This window comes from Pelodiscus sinensis, chromosome 26 (genome assembly GCF_052426305.1).
Source record: "Pelodiscus sinensis isolate ZL-2025 chromosome 26, ASM5242630v1, whole genome shotgun sequence".
Taxonomy (NCBI): domain Eukaryota; kingdom Metazoa; phylum Chordata; order Testudines; family Trionychidae; genus Pelodiscus; species Pelodiscus sinensis.
In genome coordinates this window covers 2673963-2695049 of record NC_143077.1, presented here as the reverse complement: position 1 = coordinate 2695049, position 21087 = coordinate 2673963, and the positions used below count along the sequence as shown (strand labels likewise).

The window sequence follows — 21087 nt, the reverse complement described above, 5'->3', positions numbered from 1 at the left end:
ACTCTTACACACGGCTGGCCGAGTCCTTTCACCGCCCTCTCCTCCCCCGCCCGGCGCAGGAGAGCAAAACAAGCCGGAGCAAGGCCACTGTCAATTGCGCTTACGTAACCGTGCGCACCACCCGCTGCCTGGGGGCTCGCTCAGGCTTTTCAGCTGCAGATTAAGGCGGATTTTCAGGAAGCCCAGACTGGCCAATGTTTACTGCTTCCTTGCAGTAACTGCATGAGAACGCTGTCAGGAGAGGAGCTCCCCACCACCCTACCCGGGACAGGCACACTCCCCACCACCCTACCCGGGACAGGCACACTCCCCACCACCCTACCCGGGACAGGCACACTCCCCAGCTACACCCCCCGGACACACTCCCCACCACCCTACCCGGGACAGGCACACTCCCCAGCTACACCCCCCGGACACACTCCCCAGCTACACCCCCCGGACACACTCCCCAGCTACACCCCCCGGACACACTCCCCACCACCCTACCGGGGACGGACACACTCCCCAGCTACACCCCCCGGACACACTCCCCACCACCCTACCGGGGACAGGCACACTCCCCAGCTACACCCCCAGGCACACTCCTCACCACCCTACCGGGGACAGGCACACTCCCCAGCTACACCCCCCAGGCACACTCCCCAGCTACACCCCCCAGGCACACTCCCCAGCTACACCCCCCAGGCACACTCCTCACCACCCTACCGGGGACAGGCGCACTCCCCACTAGGGACAGGCACACTTCAGTACCCTAATCTCCAAACCCATCACCTCTCGATTCCACAGCTACGGCCACCTACTACATTGAAGCTGCTAAGAGGGAAGGTCAGATGTCAACACGAGACATTTCTAGATTTTGATCAGCCCTCTCACCCTCCCTGCTCTGTGCCAAATAAATCCCTTCCCAGGAAGAGACCTGCCTTGTCTCCCCCTTTTGTCCCAGCTGCCGTGGACTGCCGGGCCCTGGAACCATTACAAATGGGGGGGGGAGGGCGGGGAAGGGATGGGCTCCCAGAGAGGACGGAAGGCATTAATCTCCACCGAGGCACTGCAGCGGCCAGCGGTAGCGGAACTTGCTTTGCAGGGTTTGCAGGAGGCAGTGGCGTTCCCCACAGTGCACCCTGCAGAGGCAGAGACGATGCCAACGTGGGCTACGGGCGTTCTAGCGAGCACCCCCTGCAGCCCTGACACTCCGGCCAAGGAGCCGACTACCCTGCGCAGCAGCTTGGCAGGTCCCAGGCCAGAGCTCTCCGAGTAGCAGGGGAAGCAGCAGACACATGTGACCACCCTATACCTGGGCTCCGCTCCTTAGTGCCCCCCACTCGCAAAGTGGTGAGTGCGGACTCTCCCCCCCTCTGGGCGAGCAGCGTGTCCCTCTTAGGCACCTGATCTCAGTGGAAACCGCTCCCTGGCTGGCTGACCTCCCGCAAGCAGAGGGCACCCGTGTCATATGCAATTTGTGCTCACCCCTACCATGTGATGGGGCTGCGATCAGCTGGGCTGGGGCACGCTCTCAGCAGACTCCCCTTGACAGAAGGAAGGGAAGGAGCTGGAGTCAAGCTCCCCTAGCAGGGAAGAGTTAACGAGACACACGAAGAGGACAGGAAGAAAACTGCTGGAGATGCCAGAAGAGCTGCCAAGGGAAACACATGGATAAATATGAATATAGAGGGAGCCTGGCAGGGATCTTCACAGACCCGGTTCCTGGCGCCACACAAGCAAGGCTCGGACACTTGAAATCAAAGCGCCAGAACAAGAGCGAAAGCGAAAGCTGGAGGGATCAGCCCCAGCCCAGGTAGCGAGATGGCGAAAGGGCCGCTTTTGCTGATTCAGCTCGTTTTCCCACCGTGTCCCTACAGCCCCGCCTGGATCAAAGTGGCAAGGAACATTCTACAGCTCATTCAGCAGCTGCCGCCCGTTTATTACGATAAGTAATTACAGGGGTCGCGCGCGGAACCAAGAGCAGCATCCACTGCTCGAAATACCAGCGCACATGGAGAGAAGATTGGAGCCATCAGCTCATTAGCACAGCAGGACAGGGCTCCTCTCCTCCCTGGGCCTCTGGCTGCACTGTATGCCCATGCTGCCGAAGAGCTATCTACCAAACACAAGGGGCCCAAGGTTTCCACCGGTCAGCGCACGACCCCTTGCTGAAGGATTAACGAGAACAGCTGAGTTAGTTATGCTGGTGGCAGGGTGGAGGGGTGTTTGTGGAGACACCTGCCGAACTCAGAAAAGAACCTGCCACAAGGTGAAGTGGTGAAGTCAAGGCCACTTTCTAACCAGAGGACAGTCTCAAAGCCTCCCCATTTAGCCAGATTCCTCCACCTCCAGTGGTTGAGTCTGTACTTCTATCTTCTTTGGGGGAATGTAGGAGCCCATGCCAGCTGCTCTCTCTGCTTCCTCCTGGGTGTAAGGCTCCTCACTCAGCTGCTTCAGCCTAAAAGAAGAGGAAGAAACCCAAGAGAAGCACATGGGCTGTGATCTGTGATGGTCTCCCCGCGAGCTGAGCGCTTAGAACCATCCCAAACCCGTTAACGCCACACATGACATTGCTGGAGTTCACCCAAACTAAACCTCAGGTGCTCAAATTTCACAGCAGGATTGAAAAACAGCAGCGGTAAAGTTATCACTGGGGCACCACCGGTTCTGTGACTAAACCAGGGGTGGGCACACACTGGGGTGCAGAAGTTCTATGAAGAGTAGGGAAGGCTGGGGGAAGACGGTATCTCCCCAAATAGCCAGGTGTAGCCCAGCCCCCAGTCCAAATCCCACCCCAGAACTGGGAGTTGGGCTGGCTCCTCCCGACAAGGCCATTCCAACCCGGCTCCCCCATGGGAGCTTAGGGCCAGACTGAAGGGTTGGACTGGCTGGATGTGGCCTGGGGGGTAGTAGTTTGTCGTCTCCCCCCCCCCCCACCCGCCAGACTCGACAGACATTTCCGCCACCAGCAAAGTTAAATTAACTTGACTCGAGAAGCCACAAAGACTGGTAGGGTGGGGAGAAGAGGTGGGCAAATAGATTTTTTTCATGTAACTTTTCGAAGGGAAAAGTGTGGGGGAATTTCTTATTCATAAGAACCCCAAATCAGATTTTACCTCATGCTAACAGGTTTCCAAGAAAAACACACCCTCGTAACAGAACACACATTACCTTCTTTTGTGAACTTTAGATTTGAAATGCTCCTTCATGCTATTCAAATCTACAAAGTATCGCCTGTCGGGAAGAAAAAAAAACCCTCAGAAAACAATCCTGCCCTTCCCGTGCAAGAGTCAAGTGAGGAACTGCCGACACAGCCGTGGCGCTAGGCCAGCGGGTGCGAACGCTCATTATCAGTACTTTTGCCAACAAAGTACACGCACCCCCACCCGAACAAGTGGGTTTCATTTGGGCAGGAGAGCACTTGCCAGGGCAAAACTCTGGTGTTCATGGGGGACGGGGGAGGGGGAAGTTTTGTGGCTCAAGGGCAAGTGCGGACAGAGCCTCAGACTGAGGAGAACTGAAGGCTCGAGATGCCGAATGTCATTCCGGACCAAACATCGTTTCCATCGGAAGGGGCCCGGCGCAGGCCGGTCCTAATGAAAGGGGCTCACTAGGGAGGCTAAAGGTGAACTGGCAAGTACCGACCGGGGGGGGGGGGGGATGCTCACCAGTTACCAGGTAACCCACGGTGGCCCAGATGGGCTGGAGCAGCCCCCCTGCCCCCCCAGCCCCGCCCCCAACGGGGTCCCCCCAGCCCCCCCACAGAGGATCCCCCCGCGGAGTCTCCCCCAGAGATCCCCCCCCCCCCCAGAGCCCCCCACCCCGCCCCCCCGGGGTCCCCCCCAGAGCGCCCCCAGAGCCCCGCCCCCCCCCGCGGGCTCTCCCCCAGAGGCCCCCCAGCCCCGCCCCCCGCGGGGTCTCCTTCAGCCCCGCCCCCCCGCGGGGTCCCCCCCAGAACCCCCCAGCCCCGCCCCCGCGGGGCCCCCACGCACGCGCAGTGCAGGCAGTAGTGCTGCGCGCTGCCGGGCAGGTCGGGGTCGGGCTCCTGGCGCAGCAGCCGGGCCGCCCGCTCGGGCCGCAGGTCCCCGTGGATCTGGTCCAGGTCCCGGCGCCGCCGCTTCGCTTTCCACTGGCGGGCCAGGGAGCGCGCCGCGTGCGAGCCCGTGTGGCGCGAGCGTCCCGGCGCCATGGCGAGCCCGCCTCCCTACTTCCGCTTCCGGCCGGCGCCGGTTGTGACCTCATCGCCGAGCGCCCGCCTGCGAGGAGCGGAGCGCTGGGAGGGCGGGGGCGGGGGCGGGGGCGGGGCGAGGCTGGGCCACGCCTCCCTGGGCTCCCTGCAGTGGATCCCCTGGGTCCTTGCGCCTGTAACTTCCCTCCCTCCTGGGGGAGGTGCCTATCTAAGTCCTGTCTGTCATGGGGGAACCTCCTCTGATTGGCTGCTGTCTGCCCCGCCCCTCAGCAGGCCCCCTGGAGGAGACCATCCCCTGGAGGTGCAGGGGGCCCGCCCCCTCCCCGCCCCCCATTCTCCCTGGCCGGCCCGAGGGGACTGCAGGAGGCACCAAGGTTGTCCCACCTCTGGCCCTTGTGTATTAACCCACCCGCCATGCAAAGGGGCGTGGCCAATGGCAGCCCCCCAGGCCCACCCCAGCCACAGCCCCATGGGCCCCACCCCTCTGTTTTAACTGGTTGAGAGCCGGCGGGTGGTGGGAAGTGGGGGCGTCAAACGGCCCCCCAGAAGGAAGCCCGTGGACTGTGACACAGACCCCCACCCGGCTCCCCTTGGAGATCAGACAAGGCCGCTTGGTGTCGTTTCAGAGCACAAATATTATTGCAAAGTCTGTTTGTGGTCAGGGAAAGACACCTGGAGCTCCTGGGGGGGGGGGGGGGGGGATGGCCAAACAAGAGACACTTGTTCCCAATGTGGCTGTTATACACCTAGCCCATAGAACTGGGAGGGACCTTGCGAGATCATTGAGTCCAGTCCCCTGCTCTCACAGCAGGACCAAGCACCATCCCTGACAGATTTGCCCTAGATGCTCCCTCAAGGATTGAGCTCACAAGCCTGGGTTTAGTAAACCAGCACTCAAACCGCTGAACTATCTCTCCCAGATTATTACTTACCTTCCTTCCTTCCCCCCTCCCTGCATCCCCCTTCTGTTCTGAAATGTGATTTGTCCTTTTCATATGTGTTCATTTTTTTAAATTGTATCCTTTGGTATATATGGTTGTGACAATTTTCTTCCACTATTTGATCTGAGGAAGTGGGTCTGGCCCACGAAAGCTCATCACCTAATAAACCATCTTGTTAGTCTTTAAAGTGCTACATAGTCCTGTATTTTGCTCCAGATTATTAAGCACTGCAAAACCTGAAACCCTTTTAGTGGAGAAGAAAGACATTATTAACACCTTCAGGCCACGCTCAGACACAACGGCCTGGAGGCACACAGAGATGGTGGCACCAAATATTTTCAAGCGGTTGTGTGAGAAACTGAAAATGGGAACATTTCCCATGGCAACAGATGGATTTTGTAGTATAGAGGATATGGCACAGGTGTTAGCTACACCTCATTAATCTCTGTATTAATCATTTTCTCGTTGAAATTTGTATTTTAACTTTGTATCAAGTCCTTTTAGCATTGTAATAAGTCTTTAGCTTTGTTGCATTAAGTCTTTTTATAAACTTTCATATAGACCATAGAAACTTCGTATGAAGTCTTTTTACATAGAAACCTTGTAGAATCAGTGGTCCCTAACCTCTTTGTGGCCACGTGCCTGAGGCGGGGGCCGTGCATGTGCCGGGCCCCCGGGGGCAGCAGTGCACATGCTCCGCACACCTGGAGCGGGAGCCGCGTGGGCGCCATGTTGTACCCTCTTTTGCTTAAGTGATTGCCCTGTAATAAGGTGTGAATGGATAAGGCATGAAAGCCAAGCATCTCTGGGCACTTGCAAAGGTTGGAGAGGGGTGGAAACCAGATCCAAGAACAATGAGAAGAACAATGGGACCTGTGAAGTGGGCTCATTGAAAGAAGACTGGACCTATGGAGGCCTTGGGAGTCAGCAGCAAGGGCCTGCTTTGGGAAGCTCCCGCTTTGAAGGAGAATGTGGCAGCACAGAAGAGGGAGCCACAGATGTCTGACTGCATCTGCATATGATGACTCTCACAGACGATGCATCTGCATGTGAAGACTAGCTGGTGGAGATCTGCAGGAGAGGGAGACACTATACATCTCTAAGGCATCTTGCAGGGGGACGCCGGGTTTTCGTCCTGTCAACATGGGAGCATCAATCCAGATTGGCAAAAGCCCGGCTCCACCCTGCCCCCACCTAGCTCACCTGGCTAATGCAGTTAGGGGGAGCAACTATTAGTAACAACAACAAGAGGGTGTGTGTGTGTGAGTGTAATATATCATATGCATATGATAAGTGTTGACTGCTATATGTGTGTATTTCTAATAAATGTGGCATTTTGCCTTTTCCCCCTGAAAAGATCCCATGCCGTACTTTTAAGTACAACACAGGTAGCGCTTGAAGTCCATTATTTTTTATGCAGAGAAATGTGTGGAGGATGTGTCATCCCTTATACCACATAACTGGCTCATGACAGGTGAAAGTCTGTTTAATTCTGTTAAAGCTGTTTTGTTTAACGAAGATCTTGATCTGTGACTCAGATTGTGTCAATTACAACAGATGGCACTCCTGCCAAGATAGCTGCTCACAGAGTGTTTGTGAAAGGCCTGCAAGATCTGAACCCCAATTTGATTTCCTATCACTGTGTAATCCACCAAACCGCACTGTGTGCAAAGCTCAGCAGTGAATATGCTAATGTAATGTCCATGTGACTACGCTTCTCGACTTCCTTTAGTTCAAGTCATCGCCACAACACAGTCCAAAAGCTTTCTGCTGATTACGAAGGCCTGTTGGTTCATAATGACATCTGCCAGCAGAGGGCCAGTTCTAAGGCGGCGGTGGGAAATCTGAGTTCACATGGAAGAATATTTACATCATATCCTAGGGCAAAAGCTAATCAAGGGTATGTCTACACCACCACCCTAGTTCGAACTAGGGTGGTTAATGTAGTCAATCGAAGTTGCAAATGAAGCCGGGCGCCGTCATTTTTAAATCCCCGCTAGTTCGGACTCCGTGCCCAGGGCTACACGTGGCACGGAGTAGGTAGTTTGAATTAGGCTTTCTCATTCGAACTACCGTTACTGACCAGTCATCACTGGGGTTTGTCTGGTGAGTTTAAGGCGTGTGGCAGGAAATAACCGACCCAGAAAGGCAGTTGTGGGCCTTGATTTTCGTAGGCAACAGGGTTTATTGGATGCGTCAGTTCCCCTACAGCGTCTGCAACCCAGCGTGCAGCCCTCTGCGTCTGCGGCCCAGGGAGCATCTGATACCGACCAAGAAGCTGGCGCCCCAGCGGGCTGTGCTGCCCCTGCCCGAGCAGAGGGAGGGTCAACAGGTCAATGGCACAAATGAAGAGCATGTCTGGAGCACCGGGTGACCTCTGGACCAGCCAGGTGCACGGGCCAGGCGATTGCTGCACCGAGCCGGGGGGTGCCCAGCACAATTAAGGGGAGTGTCTGGCTGGCGTGGAGGCAGCAACCCCAGAGCTAGGCATTTGGGATACACCTGCCAGTCGCAGCGGCCACCTGCGATCACATTACCCCTCTGCCTAGGAATCACTAGTGCCCGGAGCTGCATTGCACAAGCAGACCAGCCTCCGTCGTGAGCACGGCGCGGCTCACACAGGGCGGCAGGACACGAGACACCCCCATACTGGCCATCAGGGGCTCTCCACGCTGGAACGCCAGTGGCCTCCTGACCCCAGGTGTCCCTTGGCCCAGGCGTGGCCGGCAAACAGCCCACGCCCCTCGCACTCTCCTCCGCCCTCGCGGCGCGATCTCCGCTCCCGTTTGCTGGTGCAGAGCCCCAGCGCCAGGCAGCTCGGTCGCGGGGCGGAAACTCGACTCTGGGCGCGAGGGGATGGGCGTGCAGAGCTGGCGGCTCCTAAGCAATAATTTAGCGGCCGGATGCTATTTTCAGCGGGTTGCTGAGAGACTGTCCCGCTCGGAGGGATCGGTTACCAGCCCCGAACAATGGGGTGTAACGCTAGAGCTCGGCCACGCTGGGAGGAGCCACGCCGGGAGGAGGGGGCTGAGCAGGCACCGACCCTTGGGGGCCGGAGGCTGGACGGGCGGGGGCAGAGAGCGGGCGAGGGACAGAGCCTTGCTCCAAAGGGCCCAGCTGGCCTCTGGCAGAGGGATGGAGAAGGTCGCTGGGGCCCAGGAGGGAACAAGTCAGAGGGGCTGGGGGCCTTTCCCGGGGCAGAGCAGGGGGCAGCCCCTTTCTCAGGCCCACCGGCCCGGAGCCCGCTGCCATTCGGGCCTGTCCCGGATCAGGTTCCCCTTTGTAGCCTGAGCTGCCTGTCACCGGAGGCCGCTGCAATTTTAATGAAGACACCAGATCCCGGGCAGCTCTCACCTGGGCCGGGGGCCGGTTGGCCCCTTCCAGCCTCCCGCCCAGCTCACAGCCGGCAGAGCCCTGGGCGCAGCGGCTGTGCCGTGGAATGGCCCCCCGCCCCGGCGCGGGGCACAGGGGCTGAGCCAGCGGCTGCAGGAACCGAGCTGCCCCTGGGCTGCGGGACCAGCCTCCCGCCACCGCCATGACGCAGGGACTCTGGAAGGGCTACAAGGCCAAAGTGCTGCAGAGTCTGGGCACGGAGGGGCAGGAGGAGCAGTTACAAGAGGAGGTAGGCAGGCCCGAGCAGGGGCCCCTTCCTCTGTCACTGGCTACGGGGCAGGCACGGGGGGTCCCCGGCAGTTCTTCCCTGCACCCCCGGATCCCTGCCCAGCTCCCAGCTCCACCCCGCTGGTACCCTGCACCCCCGGATCCCTGCCCAGCTCCCGGCTCCTCCCCGCTGGTACCCTGCACCCCCGGATCCCTGCCCAGCTCCCGGCTCCTCCCCGCTGGTACCCTGCCCCCCCGGATCCCTGCCCAGCTCCCAGCTCCTCCCCGCTGGTACCCTGCCCCCCCGGATCCCTGCCCAGCTCCCGGCTCCTCCCCGCTGGTACCCTGCACCCCCGGATCCCTGCTCAGCTCCCGGCTCCTCCCCGCTGGTACCCTGCACCCCCGGATCCCTGCTCAGCTCCCGGCTCCATCCCGCTGGTACCCTGCACCCCCGGATCCCTGCCCAGCTCCCGGCTCCTCCCCGCTGGTACCCTGCACCCCCGGATCCCTGCCCAGCTCCCGGCTCCTCCCCGCTGGTACCCTGCACCCCCGGATCCCTGCCCAGCTCCCGGCTCCTCCCCGCTGGTACCCTGCACCCCCGGATCCCTGCCCAGCTCCCGGCTCCTCCCCGCTGGTACCCTGCACCCCCGGATCCCTGCCCAGCTCCCGGCTCCTCCCCGCTGGTACCCTGCACCCCCGGATCCCTGCCCAGCTCCCGGCTCCACCCCGCTGGTATCCTGCACCCCCGGATCCCTGCTCAGCTCCCGGCTCCTCCCCGCTGGTACCCTGCACCCCCGGATCCCTGCCCAGCTCCCGGCTCCACCCCGCTGGTACCCTGCACCCCCGGATCCCTGCCCAGCTCCCGGCTCCACCCCGCTGGTACCCTGCACCCCCGGATCCCTGCCCAGCTCCCGGCTCCTCCCCGCTGGTACCCTGCACCCCCGGATCCCTGCCCAGCTCCCGGCTCCTCCCCGCTGGTACCCTGCACCCCCGGATCCCTGCCCAGCTCCCGGCTCCTCCCCGCTGGTACCCTGCACCTCCGGATCCCTGCCCAGCTCCCGGCTCCTCCCCGCTGGTACCCTGCACCCCCGGATCCCTGCCCAGCTCCCGGTTCCTCCCCGCTGGTACCCTGCACCCCCGGATCCCTGCCCAGCTCCCGGCTCCTCCCCGCTGGTACCCTGCACCCCCGGATCCCTGCCCAGCTCCCGGCTCCACCCCGCTGGTACCCTGCACCCCCGGATCCCTGCCCAGCTCCCGGCTCCACCCCGCTGGTACCCTGCACCCCCGGATCCCTGCCCAGCTCCCGGCTCCTCCCCGCTGGTACCCTGCACCCCCGGATCCCTGCCCAGCTCCCGGCTCCTCCCCGCTGGTACCCTGCACCCCCGGATCCCCGCCCAGCTCCCGGCTCCTCCCCGCTGGTACCCTGCACCCCCGGATCCCTGCCCAGCTCCCGGCTCCTCCCCGCTGGTACCCTGCACCCCCGGATCCCTGCCCAGCTCCCAGCTCCTCCTCGCTGGTACCCTGCCCCCCCGGATCCCTGCCCAGCTCCCGGCTCCTCCCCGCTGGTACCCTGCACCCCCGGATCCCTGCCCAGCTCCCGACTCCACCCCGCTGGTACCCTGCCCCCCCGGATCCCTGCCCAGCTCCCGACTCCTCCCCGCTGGTACCCTGCACCCCCGGATCCCTGCCCAGCTCCCGGCTCCTCCCCGCTGGTACCCTGCACCCCCGGATCCCTGCCCAGCTCCCGGCTCCTCCCCGCTGGTACCCTGCACCCCCGGATCCCTGCCCAGCTCCCGGCTCCACCCCGCTGGTACCCTGCACCCCCGGATCCCTGCCCAGCTCCCGGCTCCTCCCCGCTGGTACCCTGCACCCCCGGATCCCTGCCCAGCTCCCGACTCCACCCCGCTGGTACCCTGCACCCCCGGATCCCTGCCCAGCTCCCGGCTCCACCCCGCTGGTACCCTGCACCCCCGGATCCCTGCCCAGCTCCCGGCTCCTCCCCGCTGGTACCCTGCACCCCCGGATCCCTGCCCAGCTCCCGGCTCCTCCCCGCTGGTACCCTGCACCCCCGGATCCCTGCCCAGCTCCCGACTCCACCCCGCTGGTACCCTGCACCCCCGGATCCCTGCCCAGCTCCCGGCTCCTCCCCGCTGGTACCCTGCACCCCCGGATCCCTGCCCAGCTCCCGGCTCCACCCCGCTGGTATCCTGCACCCCCGGATCCCTGCTCAGCTCCCGGCTCCACCCCGCTGGTATCCTGCACCCCCGGATCCCTGCCCAGCTCCCGGCTCCTCCCCGCTGGTACCCTGCACCCCCGGATCCCTGCTCAGCTCCCGGCTCCTTCCCGCTGGTACCCTGCACCCCCGGATCCCTGCTCAGCTCCCGGCTCCTCCCCGCTGGTACCCTGCACTCCCGGATCCCTGCTCAGCTCCCGGCTCCTTCCCGCTGGTACCCTGCACCCCCGGATCCCTGCTCAGCTCCCGGCTCCTTCCCGCTGGTACCCTGCACCCCCGGATCCCTGCCCAGCTCCCGGCTCCTCCCCGCTGGTACCCTGCACCCCCGGATCCCTGCCCAGCTCCCGACTCCACCCCGCTGGTACCCTGCACCCCCGGATCCCTGCCCAGCTCCCGGCTCCTCCCCGCTGGTACCCTGCACCCCCGGATCCCTGCCCAGCTCCCGGCTCCTCCCCGCTGGTACCCTGCACCCCCGGATCCCTGCCCAGCTCCCGACTCCACCCCTCTGGTACCCTGCACCCACGGATCCCTGCCCAGCTCCCGGCTCCTCTCCGCTGGTACCCTGCACCCCCGGATCCCTGCCCAGCTCCCGGCTTCTCCCCGCTGGTACCCTGCACCCCCGGATCCCTGCCCAGCTCCCGGCTCCACCCCGCTGGTACCCTGCACCCCCGGATCCCTGCCCAGCTCCCGGCTCCTCCCCGCTGGTACCCTGCACCCCTGGATCCCTGCCCAGCTCCCGGCTCCACCCCGCTGGTACCCTGCATCCCCGGATCCCTGCCCAGCTCCCCGCTCCTCCCCGCTGGTACCCTGCACCCCCGGATCCCTGCCCAGCTCCCGGCTCCTCCCCGCTGGTACCCTGCACCCCCGGATCCCTGCCCAGCTCCCGGCTCCTCCCCTCTGGTACCCTGCACCCCCGGATCCCCGCACAGCCCCACTTCCACCCCCAGTACCCTGTACCCCCAGATCCCCACCCAGCTCCACTTCCACCCCCCGATACCCTGCACCGCCGGATCCCTGCCCAGCTCCTGGCTCCACCCCCGGTACCCTCATCCCCGGATCCCCGCCCAGCCCCACTTCCACCCCACTGGGTTCCTGTGCCCCAGCCCAGCTCCAGCCTCTCCCAAGCCACGTTGGGTTTATTCATCGATTCCCAGAATGGCGGAGTCACTGTTCAGAGCCCGGCCAAACTCCCGGCCACCGCAGCCCCGCGGCACCTGCTGCTGCTCCCTCCGCTGCTGCCGCCGCTGGCGGCTCTGAGGGCACCGGCCCCTCCCTGGCGCCCAGTGTTTGTGCCCCGGCCGGGCTGCGTCTCCGGCACCAACCCGCCAGGCAGGGCAGAGCCCTGTGGAGAGTCCCAGGGTGGGGGGCGGAGATGGGGCTTGTGCCCTCCAGTGCAGAGTCCTGCGACCTCGCGGGCAGCGCTGGGGCAGCCCCGGCCCTGGGGACGCCGCCTTGCGGAGCTCGGCCGGGGAGGGGCGCGACGCCAGAGCTGAGCAGGGAAACGAGGGACTATTGCCAGGCGCCAGGGCTTTTAGCTCCCGCCCCGCGTCACAGGCTCCCACTGCCCCCGCCCGTCACGTGCTCCCGCCACCCCCGCCACGCGCTCCCACCCTTGTCTGCTCCCGCCACCCCTCACCACATGCTCCCAGCACCCCCCGCCACGCGCTCCCACCCATGTCTGCTCCCACCCCCCCTCCCCACGTGCTCCCACCCTTGTCTGCTCCCGCCACGTGCTCCCACCACCCCCTCGCCATGCGCTCCCACCCCCCCTCCCCCCCCCCCCAGGTGCTCCCACCACCCCCTCGCCATGTGCTCCACCCCCCCCCTCCCCACGTGCTCCCCACCCCCCCCCCCTTGCCATGTGCTCCACCCCCCTCCCCACGTGCTCCCACCACCCCCTCGCCATGCGCTCCCACCCCCCCTCCACACGTGCTCCCACCCCCCTCGCCATGCGCTCCCACCCCCCCTCCACACGTGCTCCCACCCCCCTCGCCATGCGCTCCCACCCCCGGCTGATGCGGTGAGTTTGTTCCAGAGGGAGAACCCCGAGCTGGTGGAAACCACGGACGCCCCGGCTCTGCTGGAGGAGGGGTCGAACCCCATCTCCCAGCTGGCACGCAGGGTAAGGCCTGCGACTGGAGACTCTCAGCCCCGGGCCCCTGGACCTGCCCCTGCCCAGCTGGCCCGGAGTCTCTGCGGGTGGAACATGGGGCTCTACCCACCTCTGTCGCCCCTCGGGGCCGCTGAAGGAGGGTAGCGGGGCAGCTGGTGATCTCAGCCCCTGTGGGCAAGGGGGCCGGGAGGAGAGCAGTCTGGGCATGGGGGTCTCGGGGCACCTTGCCCCCCGGCGGGTCCCACGGGCCGAGGCTGCTCGCGGCTGGGGTTTCACAGCGGAAACTCCATGCGGCCGACAGCGGCCAAGCAGCAGAAGGCAGGAGTGAGCCCCAATAACACGCTGGGGGGGTCCCGCCAGGCTGCTAAAGGAGCCGCCAGCCTCTGGCCTACCCGCAGGCTCCCCGCCGCAGGGTCTGTGATGCACGTGTCTGGTTTGGCCTCGCCAGCCTGCTCGCCGTGCACGGGCCCCCGAAGGCAGGCGGCGAAGCCCGGGGCCAGGGCAGAGGAAGGGAGACCGATCTGCAGCCGCTTGGTTGCCCAGGCCCCCCGGGGCACTGAGCCTGGCTGCTGGAGGCCCTGGCGCCCCGGCCTGGGGGCTGCCTCCCTGCAGAGCCTCGGCGAGCCGGGATCGCGCTCCAGCTGGGGGCCTGTGCCCAGCTGCCTACGGGCATCCGGGGCCCCGTGTACCACGGCGGGACTCTGCCACGGCGCCTCCTGCTGGCCACTCGGGAAGTAGCAGCACTCGGCCCTGGAGCGCCCCCTTCTGGGGGGCCTCGCCTGCAGCACCTGTCACTGCTCTGCCACCTGTGCTAGGACCATGTCCCTCCCTGACCGCGGCCCCCTCCCCTCTGGGTACTGCCCTGCCCAGGCCCCCCCTCAAGGAACCCCAACCCCTATGCCCCCCTAGCCTCAGTGACCCACGGCCAGGTCGCCAGCCAGCCCCTGCCCCGGGGGCAAAGTGCATCCTGCCATGGCTGCTCCCCACCCTGGTGCCCCCTCCTGCCTTGCGTCAGGCCCTACAGCCTGGGAACCACCTGGCCAGAGCCCCCAGCCCCGCCAGCCCGGCTCTGGGTCAGGAGGCCCCCAGCTTCCCTGGCAGCCGGGTCCCACCTGCTCCCCAGCTGGAGCGAGAGCGACTCGGAGACTTTCCTCCCCTCCAGGAGCCCTTATTTAGCCAGCCCCCTGGGCCCCCGCTGGCTGCTACCTGCCCCGGCTGCCTCCACAGCCCCAGCCCTCCCCCTGGGCTGGGTTCAACCCTTGACGGGCCGCACGCTGGCTGCACCTTCCCTCCTCCTCCCGGGCCCAGCCAGCCTGGCCTGAGCTGAGACCGTCCCTCCTTTGCCACCCTGCGGGCAGAACCGGGCGCCAGGCCATCCCCGCACTAACAGGCTCCTAGCTGCGGCGGAGGCCGGTGCCCGGGGCGGGTGGATGGGGGACAGGCAGGGTGAGTGTGGGGCCGGGTGCACGCAGGCGGGGGGCTGTGCTCTCATTCTAGCTCCCGGCAGCCCAGCCTTGGAGCCGGGCCCCGTGGCGCCAGGTGCTGTACAAACACACGGTGCCTGCCCTGCCGAGCCTAGATCCAGGCTAAGCAGGACGAAGGGCTAAGGCATCCCCCCCCCCCGCGGGCGCCTTGTCCCCGGGCCCTCCCCCGCACAAGGGCCAGGGAGTCGCTCGAAGGGGACCCGGAGCAGAAGGGGCCGTGGTGGTGCCCGGGCGGAGCAGGGGGGAGAGGCCTGGCTGGCGTGGAACGCTGCTCGTTCGGGGGGGGATGCTGAGTGACGGGGGGGGGTTGTGTAGGGGGAGAGGCCTGGCTGGCGTGGAACGCTGCTCGTTCGGGGGGGGATGCTGAGTGACGGGGGGGGGGTTGTGTAGGGGGAGAGGCCTGGCTGGCGTGGAACGCTGCTCGTTCGGGGGGGGATGCTGAGTGACGGGGGGGGGGGTTGTGTAGGGGGAGAGGCCTGGCTGGCGTGGAACGCTGCTCGTTTGGGGGGGGGATGCTGAGTGACGGGGGGGGGGGTTGTGTAGGGGGAGAGGCCTGGCTGGCGTGGAGACGCGCTGCTCGTTCGGGGGGGGGGGGATGCTGAGTGACGGGGGGGGGTTGTGTAGGGGGAGAGGCCTGGCTGGCGTGGAGACACGCTGCTCGTTCGGGGGGGGATGCTGAGTGACGGGGGGGGGGGGGTTGTGTAGGGGGAGAGGCCTGGCTGGCGTGGAGACACGCTGCTCGTTCGGGGGGGGATGCTGAGTGACGGGGGGGGGTTGTGTAGGGGGAGAGGCCTGGCTGGCGGGGAGACGCGCTGCTCGTTCGGGGGGGGATGCTGAGTGACAGGGGGGGGGGGTTGTGTAGGGGGAGAGGCGGCGGCGGCGGAGGAAATAAGTTCCTGGGGTGCAGGTGAGCCCGGCCGGGCCCGGGCAGCGCCACTGACCAGTGGCTCCCCCTCGGCTCGGCAGGTGCAGGGGGCTGGCGCCAGAGGCTGGCGGACCATGTCGTCTCTCTTCAGCCGGGAGGACGAGCACCAGCTGCTGAGCCCCGAGCCCTGCGCGGACCAGTAAGCCTGGCGCTCGCGGGCGGGGTGGGGCGAGACTCTGCCCCAGGCCTGGGGCCAGGAGGAGGGGCGGCGCGGGGCTGAGCCTGGCTCTGTGGCCAGCCAGGGACGTCCTCGTCTAAGGCCAAAACGCAGCCCTGTCCCTGGGGTCCCCACTGGCCCCGTACCAGTGCCCCCATGCAGCCTGCCCCCCGCACCCCACAGCCAGCTGCTCCCCTCATCGCTCACAGGGCTGCAGGGGGCCCCCCGAACCCTTCCCGCCAGTCCCGGCCAGTCGCGGCTGGGGCAGGGAAGCCCGGAGTCGGGGACTCTCACTCGGGGACAGTCCCGTGCGCTCGCCGGCGGCCTGCGGGACACCAGGGCTCCCTGCCACTCGGCCCCTCCCCGAACCTTCCCGCCGGTGCCGGCTCCCTCCCCCGCAGCGCGCCGCCTCCGGAGCCCTCTCCAGGATCCTTCACCCCCTCTCGCCTCCAGCCCCCTGGCCCCGAAGGCTGCGGAGCCGCCCGCTGCGGAGAAGACCCCGGCTGGGCTCTGGGACGTGTTCGCCGCCCGCTGGCAGCAGGCCTCCGCGCTGGACCAGAGGACGGCCCCGCCCGGGCCCGCGGCCCAGCTCAGCGGGGACCCCCCGGGAGAGGAGCCCCCCTACTCCAGTGACCTCCGGGAGCCAGAGGAGGGAGCCTTCAAGTGGGGCTTCCTGGCCAGCAAGCTGGCGGAGATCCGGAGCAGAAATGCCCCCAAGAGTAACTAGCGCGGAGGAAGCGTCCCCGCCGGCCCCAGCAGGAGGCCCTGGCCCGCTCGAGGGGGGGATCCCCGGTGATGGACCCTTCCGGCCGCTGCCCCCTCGCCCCAGAACACCTGCAGCACCCCCCCTCCGGGCCGGGGGCTGGGCTGCTCAGTGTCTGTTCCCTGGTCCCACGGGGCCCCAGCGCGGCTCCAAGCTCCATGGGCCTGAGCACGTGGCTGGGCAGGGGGGAGCCGGCCCCGGGGCGCAGCAGGAGGGCCCTGCAGGGTTAGCCTGCCGGGCACCTTGCTCCCCTCACCTCGGGCGGTGCAGAGCCCGGGGGGGCTTGTCTCAGGGGGACCCCGGGGAGCAGGAAAGCGCCTGACGCGGCTGGTCCCCGGCGCGGGGCTCCTTGCGTGGGCCGGGCGAGCTCCCTGCGGGGCAGCAGAGCGCGGGGGAACCCTTCCGGGCGTGGCTCCCCGGGCGCCCTGTGTGTGCGGGGGCAGGGCGAGAGTCTGGGGCCGCTCCCGGGTGTGAGGGCGCGTCGGGGACCCCCCGGCCCTGCACCCCCGTCCGCAGCCAGAGGGGACCCCGCCAGCCAGTAGCGCAGAGCGGGTTTGGTGCTGCTCCGAGATCCAGCCCAGCACAGGACGGATGCAGGCGCGAGAGGACAGGCCAACAGCCTCGTGGCCTTGGGGGGAGGGGTCACAGGCCCCTGAACCCCCTACGCTGGATAGTCTGCTTCCTCCATGTTCCCCCCTCCCCAAGCCACACCCTTCCCTTGTTCCAACCCCTTCCCTGGTCGGGTGAGAACCGGTTGGGCCATTGTCTAGGTGACATGAGGGCCTCAGGGTGAGCCCCGCTGGGCCGTGCTTACAGACAGAGGCCAGTAGGGGTCACTCAGCCCAAGCCTAGCGACCAGTGAACGCCCGACCAGAGTGGGCCTAGGACCACTAGAGTAGGCAGCCCCAGCTACGTCACACCAGGCCTACGCATTCCCTGCCCACGTTGTACAACATGCTCACAGCCTAGTGGTTAGAGCAGGGAATTGGGATGCCAGAGTTTCAGCCCCACTCTGCTATTGGCTTGAATTGGGTGATGCCCCGTAGTCTCTTTGCGCCTCATTTGAAAACTCAGCAGGGCCCGTTTGGCTGAAAGCAAAGCACGCTGCTCAGAAAGGCAGCCCCCGCCTACTGGTGTGTGCGGTGGGATACCCTGAAAATGGGGACGCAAAGCTTAATGGGGCGTTAAAACGCTTGGCCATGGTGGCTTCCGTAACCACGGACGTATCCATGGCAGCGGGGCTCCCGGGCAGGTTCTTTGGGCTGGATACGGAGCGGGCCCTTCCTGGAGTGCCCTCTGGGTCAGAGCTCGGCTGAGGGGCGCTAGGCACTCCCCCTCCTGCTGGAGCCGGGCTGGAGTTAGACGGTCGTGCCACACCCCCAGTGACCGAACCACAGACTCTAGTGGGCCTGGGTCACCCAGGCGCAGGGAACACGCCCCGCCAGGCTTCCCTGCCGGCCCTGGCTCTGCTGCCCAGACCCCTGATCGCACCCCGACGGGGGCTGCCCTGTGACAGGCCGGGGCACTTGCAGCGTGCGCGAGGGAGGCGCTTTCCTGCTGCTCGGCTTGCGAATATCGACGGGCACTTGCCGTGTTTCCGCGGATCTTTGTCGCAGTAGCTGTGTATAAAGTAGAGACGTGAGCCTGGCCCTCCGCCCCTTTTTCACACCCGCGGGTGCGGCACGGCCTGGACCCCGTCCTCGTTCCTCGCTCCGGAGCCCCGAGTCTGGCGAGGGCCGGGCCAGCCGCAGCTTTGCCACTAGGGAGCTCTCAGGCGCTGCGATTCCTGCCTCTCCCGGTGTTGGCAGCACATCCCAGCCTCAGGGGCAGATCGGAACAGCTGGGCCACACGGCTCCTCGCTCTGCCCCGTGGGCCAGTGACACACACGGCCTGGGCGCCCAGACGGCCGGGCCCAGACGGTCCTCGCTCTGCCCCGCGGGCCAGTGACACACACGGCCTGGGAGCCCAGACGGCCGGGCCCAGACAGTCCTCGCTCTGCCCCACGGGCCAGTGACACACACGGCCTGGGAGCCCAGACGGCCGGGCCCAGAGGGTCCTCGCTCTGCCGCATGGGCCAGTGACACACACGGCCTGGGAGCCCAGACGGCCGGGCCCAGAGGGTCCTCGCTCTGCCCTGCGGGCCAGTGACACACACGGCCTGGGAGCCCAGACGGCCGGGCCCAGAGGGTCCTCGCTCTGCCCCACAGGCCAGTGACACACACGGCCTGGGAGCCCAGACGGCCGGGCCCAGAGGGTCCTCGTGGCTGTGCTGTCCGTGGGGCGGTGGCTATGTCCGCCCCGCAGGGCCCCCGAGGCCAGCGCCCATCAGCTCTGCTCCATGGGGCAACACGGCTTCAACAGAAGCTCCGTGCAGCCTGGCAGAGCCAGAGGGGCCCCGGGCCCCGTCAGTCACCGCGCCCGGGGCTGCACAGCCTGGGGATCCCGCGGGGCCGTGCACGGACAGCACAGACCCGCCCATCTCAGCACTGAGACAAGAGCCGCCCACTCAGCTGGGGACTGGCACCCTGAGGCTCCTTCTCCCCCCCCCCCCTGCGCCCCCCCCCCGCCCCCCAGCAGCTACCCCCAGAGAGACCCGCGCAGCGAGCCGATCCCCTGCCAGCCCCTCGGCCGCCCAGCTCCCTCGCTCTCTGCTCCGCTGCCCAGGGAGCCTGATGGCGGATTCGGTTCCTTTCCCGCGTCTCCGCCCAGAGCCCTGCGCCGCTCCCTGCAGCCACAGCGGATCCGCCACCGCGGACGGGGTGGGGGGAGCATGACGGAAAGGCCCCGGTGCCTGTCCGGGGGTTCGGCGCATGCAAGGCCCGGCAGAAATGGGGGCAGGCCCCTTCCCCCACACACCCCAGACGCGGGGAGCCAGGCTGCAGAGCTCACACGTGCCCAAGGACACGGCCTCTCCCCTCCAGCTTGTGCTTCCCTGGCCAGGGAGAAAGGCTGTGCGGAGCGGGGAGCCCTGGGGCCAGGGCAGACTGGGGTGACGGTCGCGTTGGCTTGGCCTCGGGCTCCATCTTGGCTCCTGTCCCTTTCCCTGGCTCTGCGAAGGAGCCAGCCTGTCTCGCCACCAGCGTTCCCACTACATTGTCCCATCCATGTGCGGAATACATTTTGTGACATGCACCAAGTGTAACACTTCTGCCAGGTAGGACCAGCAGCAGCCAGGGCTGGGCTCAATTTCAAGGGGTCTCCTTTTCATCCATCTCGCACAGAACCGGCTCGAGCCCCCACCCCGTAGCCTGGGAAATTCACACACCCCTGGGCGCCTTCCCCGCGCGCACGCACAGAGTCTGAGGCTCCGTCTACACCGCAGGCTTCTTGCGCAAGAACTCTTTTGCACAACAGTTCTGTGTAAAAGTTCTTGTGTAAGAGTGCGTCCACATGGCCATGTGCTTTTGCACAAGAGTGTCCATGGCAGTGTGGATGCTGTCTCGTGCAAGAAAGCTCTGATGGCCATTTTAGCCATAGGGGTTTCTGTTGACCATCCACACTGCCCTCTTGTGCAAGAGCTCTTGTGCAAGCGGGCTTATTCCTCATGGGGAGAGGAATAACTCTTGCACAAGAAGCCCTCTCTTCCGACGCTTTACTGGTGCAAGAACACGCGTGCAGTGTAGACCCTCCGCAAGTTTTTGCACAAGAACAGCCGTTCTTGTGCAAAAAGCCTGCCGTGTAGACATAGCCTGAGCGTGGAAAAGAAACTTTGAATGAAAGAGGGAGAGAGGTCACATGGCGTTAGCTTGGGGAACTACCACGAACAGAGTCCATAGCCCCCCCCCCCCCCCCCCCGAGTAACCGTCCCAGCTCCGAGGGACTGAGCAATGTCTGTTGCCTCTCGGGCTCACCAGTCCAACAGTGCCAGGGTTCCATTCACCTACCCAAACTTTCTCCGTACCCCACTCCAAAGGCCCCACTTACAGCTCTGTCCACTCAGCGCAGACCCAGACACCTCATCCTGAGGACTCCACTCATTGTGCCTGAGGCCATGCCACCTTTGAGCTGCTCCTGTGGTCCGCTTGCTCCACCAGACGTTCCCGCCAGCCGCCCTGCTGACCACCTGCCACTGCTCCCACCAGCTGCTCACAATGGCTCTGCCTCCGGCCAAACCAGTGACTTCAGCATTTAGTGATTTCAACTCCTTAGCCACTACCTAGGCTGGGAAAAGGTTCCCGCTGGAGTCTACTTTAGGGGAAAGGAAAAAGGCAGGCTGAACCAGTCTTACCGCTCACACCTGGCCAACATGAAGCAGGCTGGCTCAAGCCCTTTCCCCCCACTCTGTTCACTCAACTCTGGACGGGGGAGGCTTGTTCTCTGAGACCCCTTGCAGTGATGGTGTCTCTCCTGCAAGCACTTGGGTCATATTTGACAGTTCCCACATTTAGGGGTAGCATGGATTGTGATGCCACAACAGCCCAAATTAGTTCCAATACAGCACATTCCATTCTAACACCCGCTCCTCCGTCAGCCCTGGCTGAATTGGATTTACACGACCACACCCCGGATTCCTTCCCCAGCCCAGCACGAGCTGTATTTCCATATCAACAGTTAATTATCTTGCAGGGCTAAACAACTTCAGCTGGCTGCATCGGCATGTGCACATGTGCACCACCCGTCCAAACACGCTGCCGGCTGTGGGCGCTCTGCTAATCGGCCGGGTGGCAGCTGAATCTCTCCTGGGCGGCCGCCAGGTGTA

General features: G+C 65.2%; 2 protein-coding genes across 2 annotated transcripts; one reads left to right on the top strand and one right to left on the bottom strand.

Annotated features, from left to right (window-relative positions):
- Positions 1 to 1897: 1897 nt before the first annotated feature.
- On the bottom strand, positions 1898 to 4221 carry ZNF593 (zinc finger protein 593). The gene is made up of 3 exons (XM_075908665.2): positions 3975 to 4221; positions 3154 to 3216; positions 1898 to 2440 (listed from the first exon to the last, which is right to left on the bottom strand). Exons 1-3 carry the CDS (start codon positions 4169 to 4171, stop codon positions 2311 to 2313), a joined length of 390 nt encoding a protein of 129 aa, XP_075764780.1. The 5' UTR covers positions 4172 to 4221; the 3' UTR covers positions 1898 to 2310.
- A 3933-nt stretch (positions 4222 to 8154) lies between these two features.
- C26H1orf232 (chromosome 26 C1orf232 homolog) lies at positions 8155 to 18230 on the top strand. Its single transcript, XM_089773406.1, has 4 exons — positions 8155 to 8785; positions 12981 to 13067; positions 15509 to 15606; positions 16078 to 18230. The coding sequence occupies exons 1-4, from the start codon at positions 8648 to 8650 to the stop codon at positions 16349 to 16351; spliced, it is 597 nt and encodes a 198-aa protein (XP_089629532.1). The 5' UTR covers positions 8155 to 8647; the 3' UTR covers positions 16352 to 18230.
- Positions 18231 to 21087: the final 2857 nt, after the last annotated feature.

Excerpts from the sequence above, each read along its gene's own strand:
- ZNF593 (XM_075908665.2), bottom strand. The coding sequence starts at position 4,171 with ATGGCGCCGGGACGCTCGCGCCACACGGGCTCGCACGCGGCGCGCTCC. Across the intron at positions 3,217-3,974 it reads CACTACTGCCTGCACTGCGC|GCGATACTTTGTAGATTTGA; the intron begins GTGCGTGGGGGC and ends TCTTCCCGACAG. Across the intron at positions 2,441-3,153 it reads TCTAAAGTTCACAAAAGAAG|GCTGAAGCAGCTGAGTGAGG; the intron begins GTAATGTGTGTT and ends CTCTTCTTTTAG.
- C26H1orf232 (XM_089773406.1), top strand. The coding sequence starts at position 8,648 with ATGACGCAGGGACTCTGGAAGGGCTACAAGGCCAAAGTGCTGCAGAGT. Across the intron at positions 13,068-15,508 it reads TCTCCCAGCTGGCACGCAGG|GTGCAGGGGGCTGGCGCCAG; the intron begins GTAAGGCCTGCG and ends TCGGCTCGGCAG. Across the intron at positions 15,607-16,077 it reads CCCGAGCCCTGCGCGGACCA|CCCCCTGGCCCCGAAGGCTG; the intron begins GTAAGCCTGGCG and ends TCTCGCCTCCAG.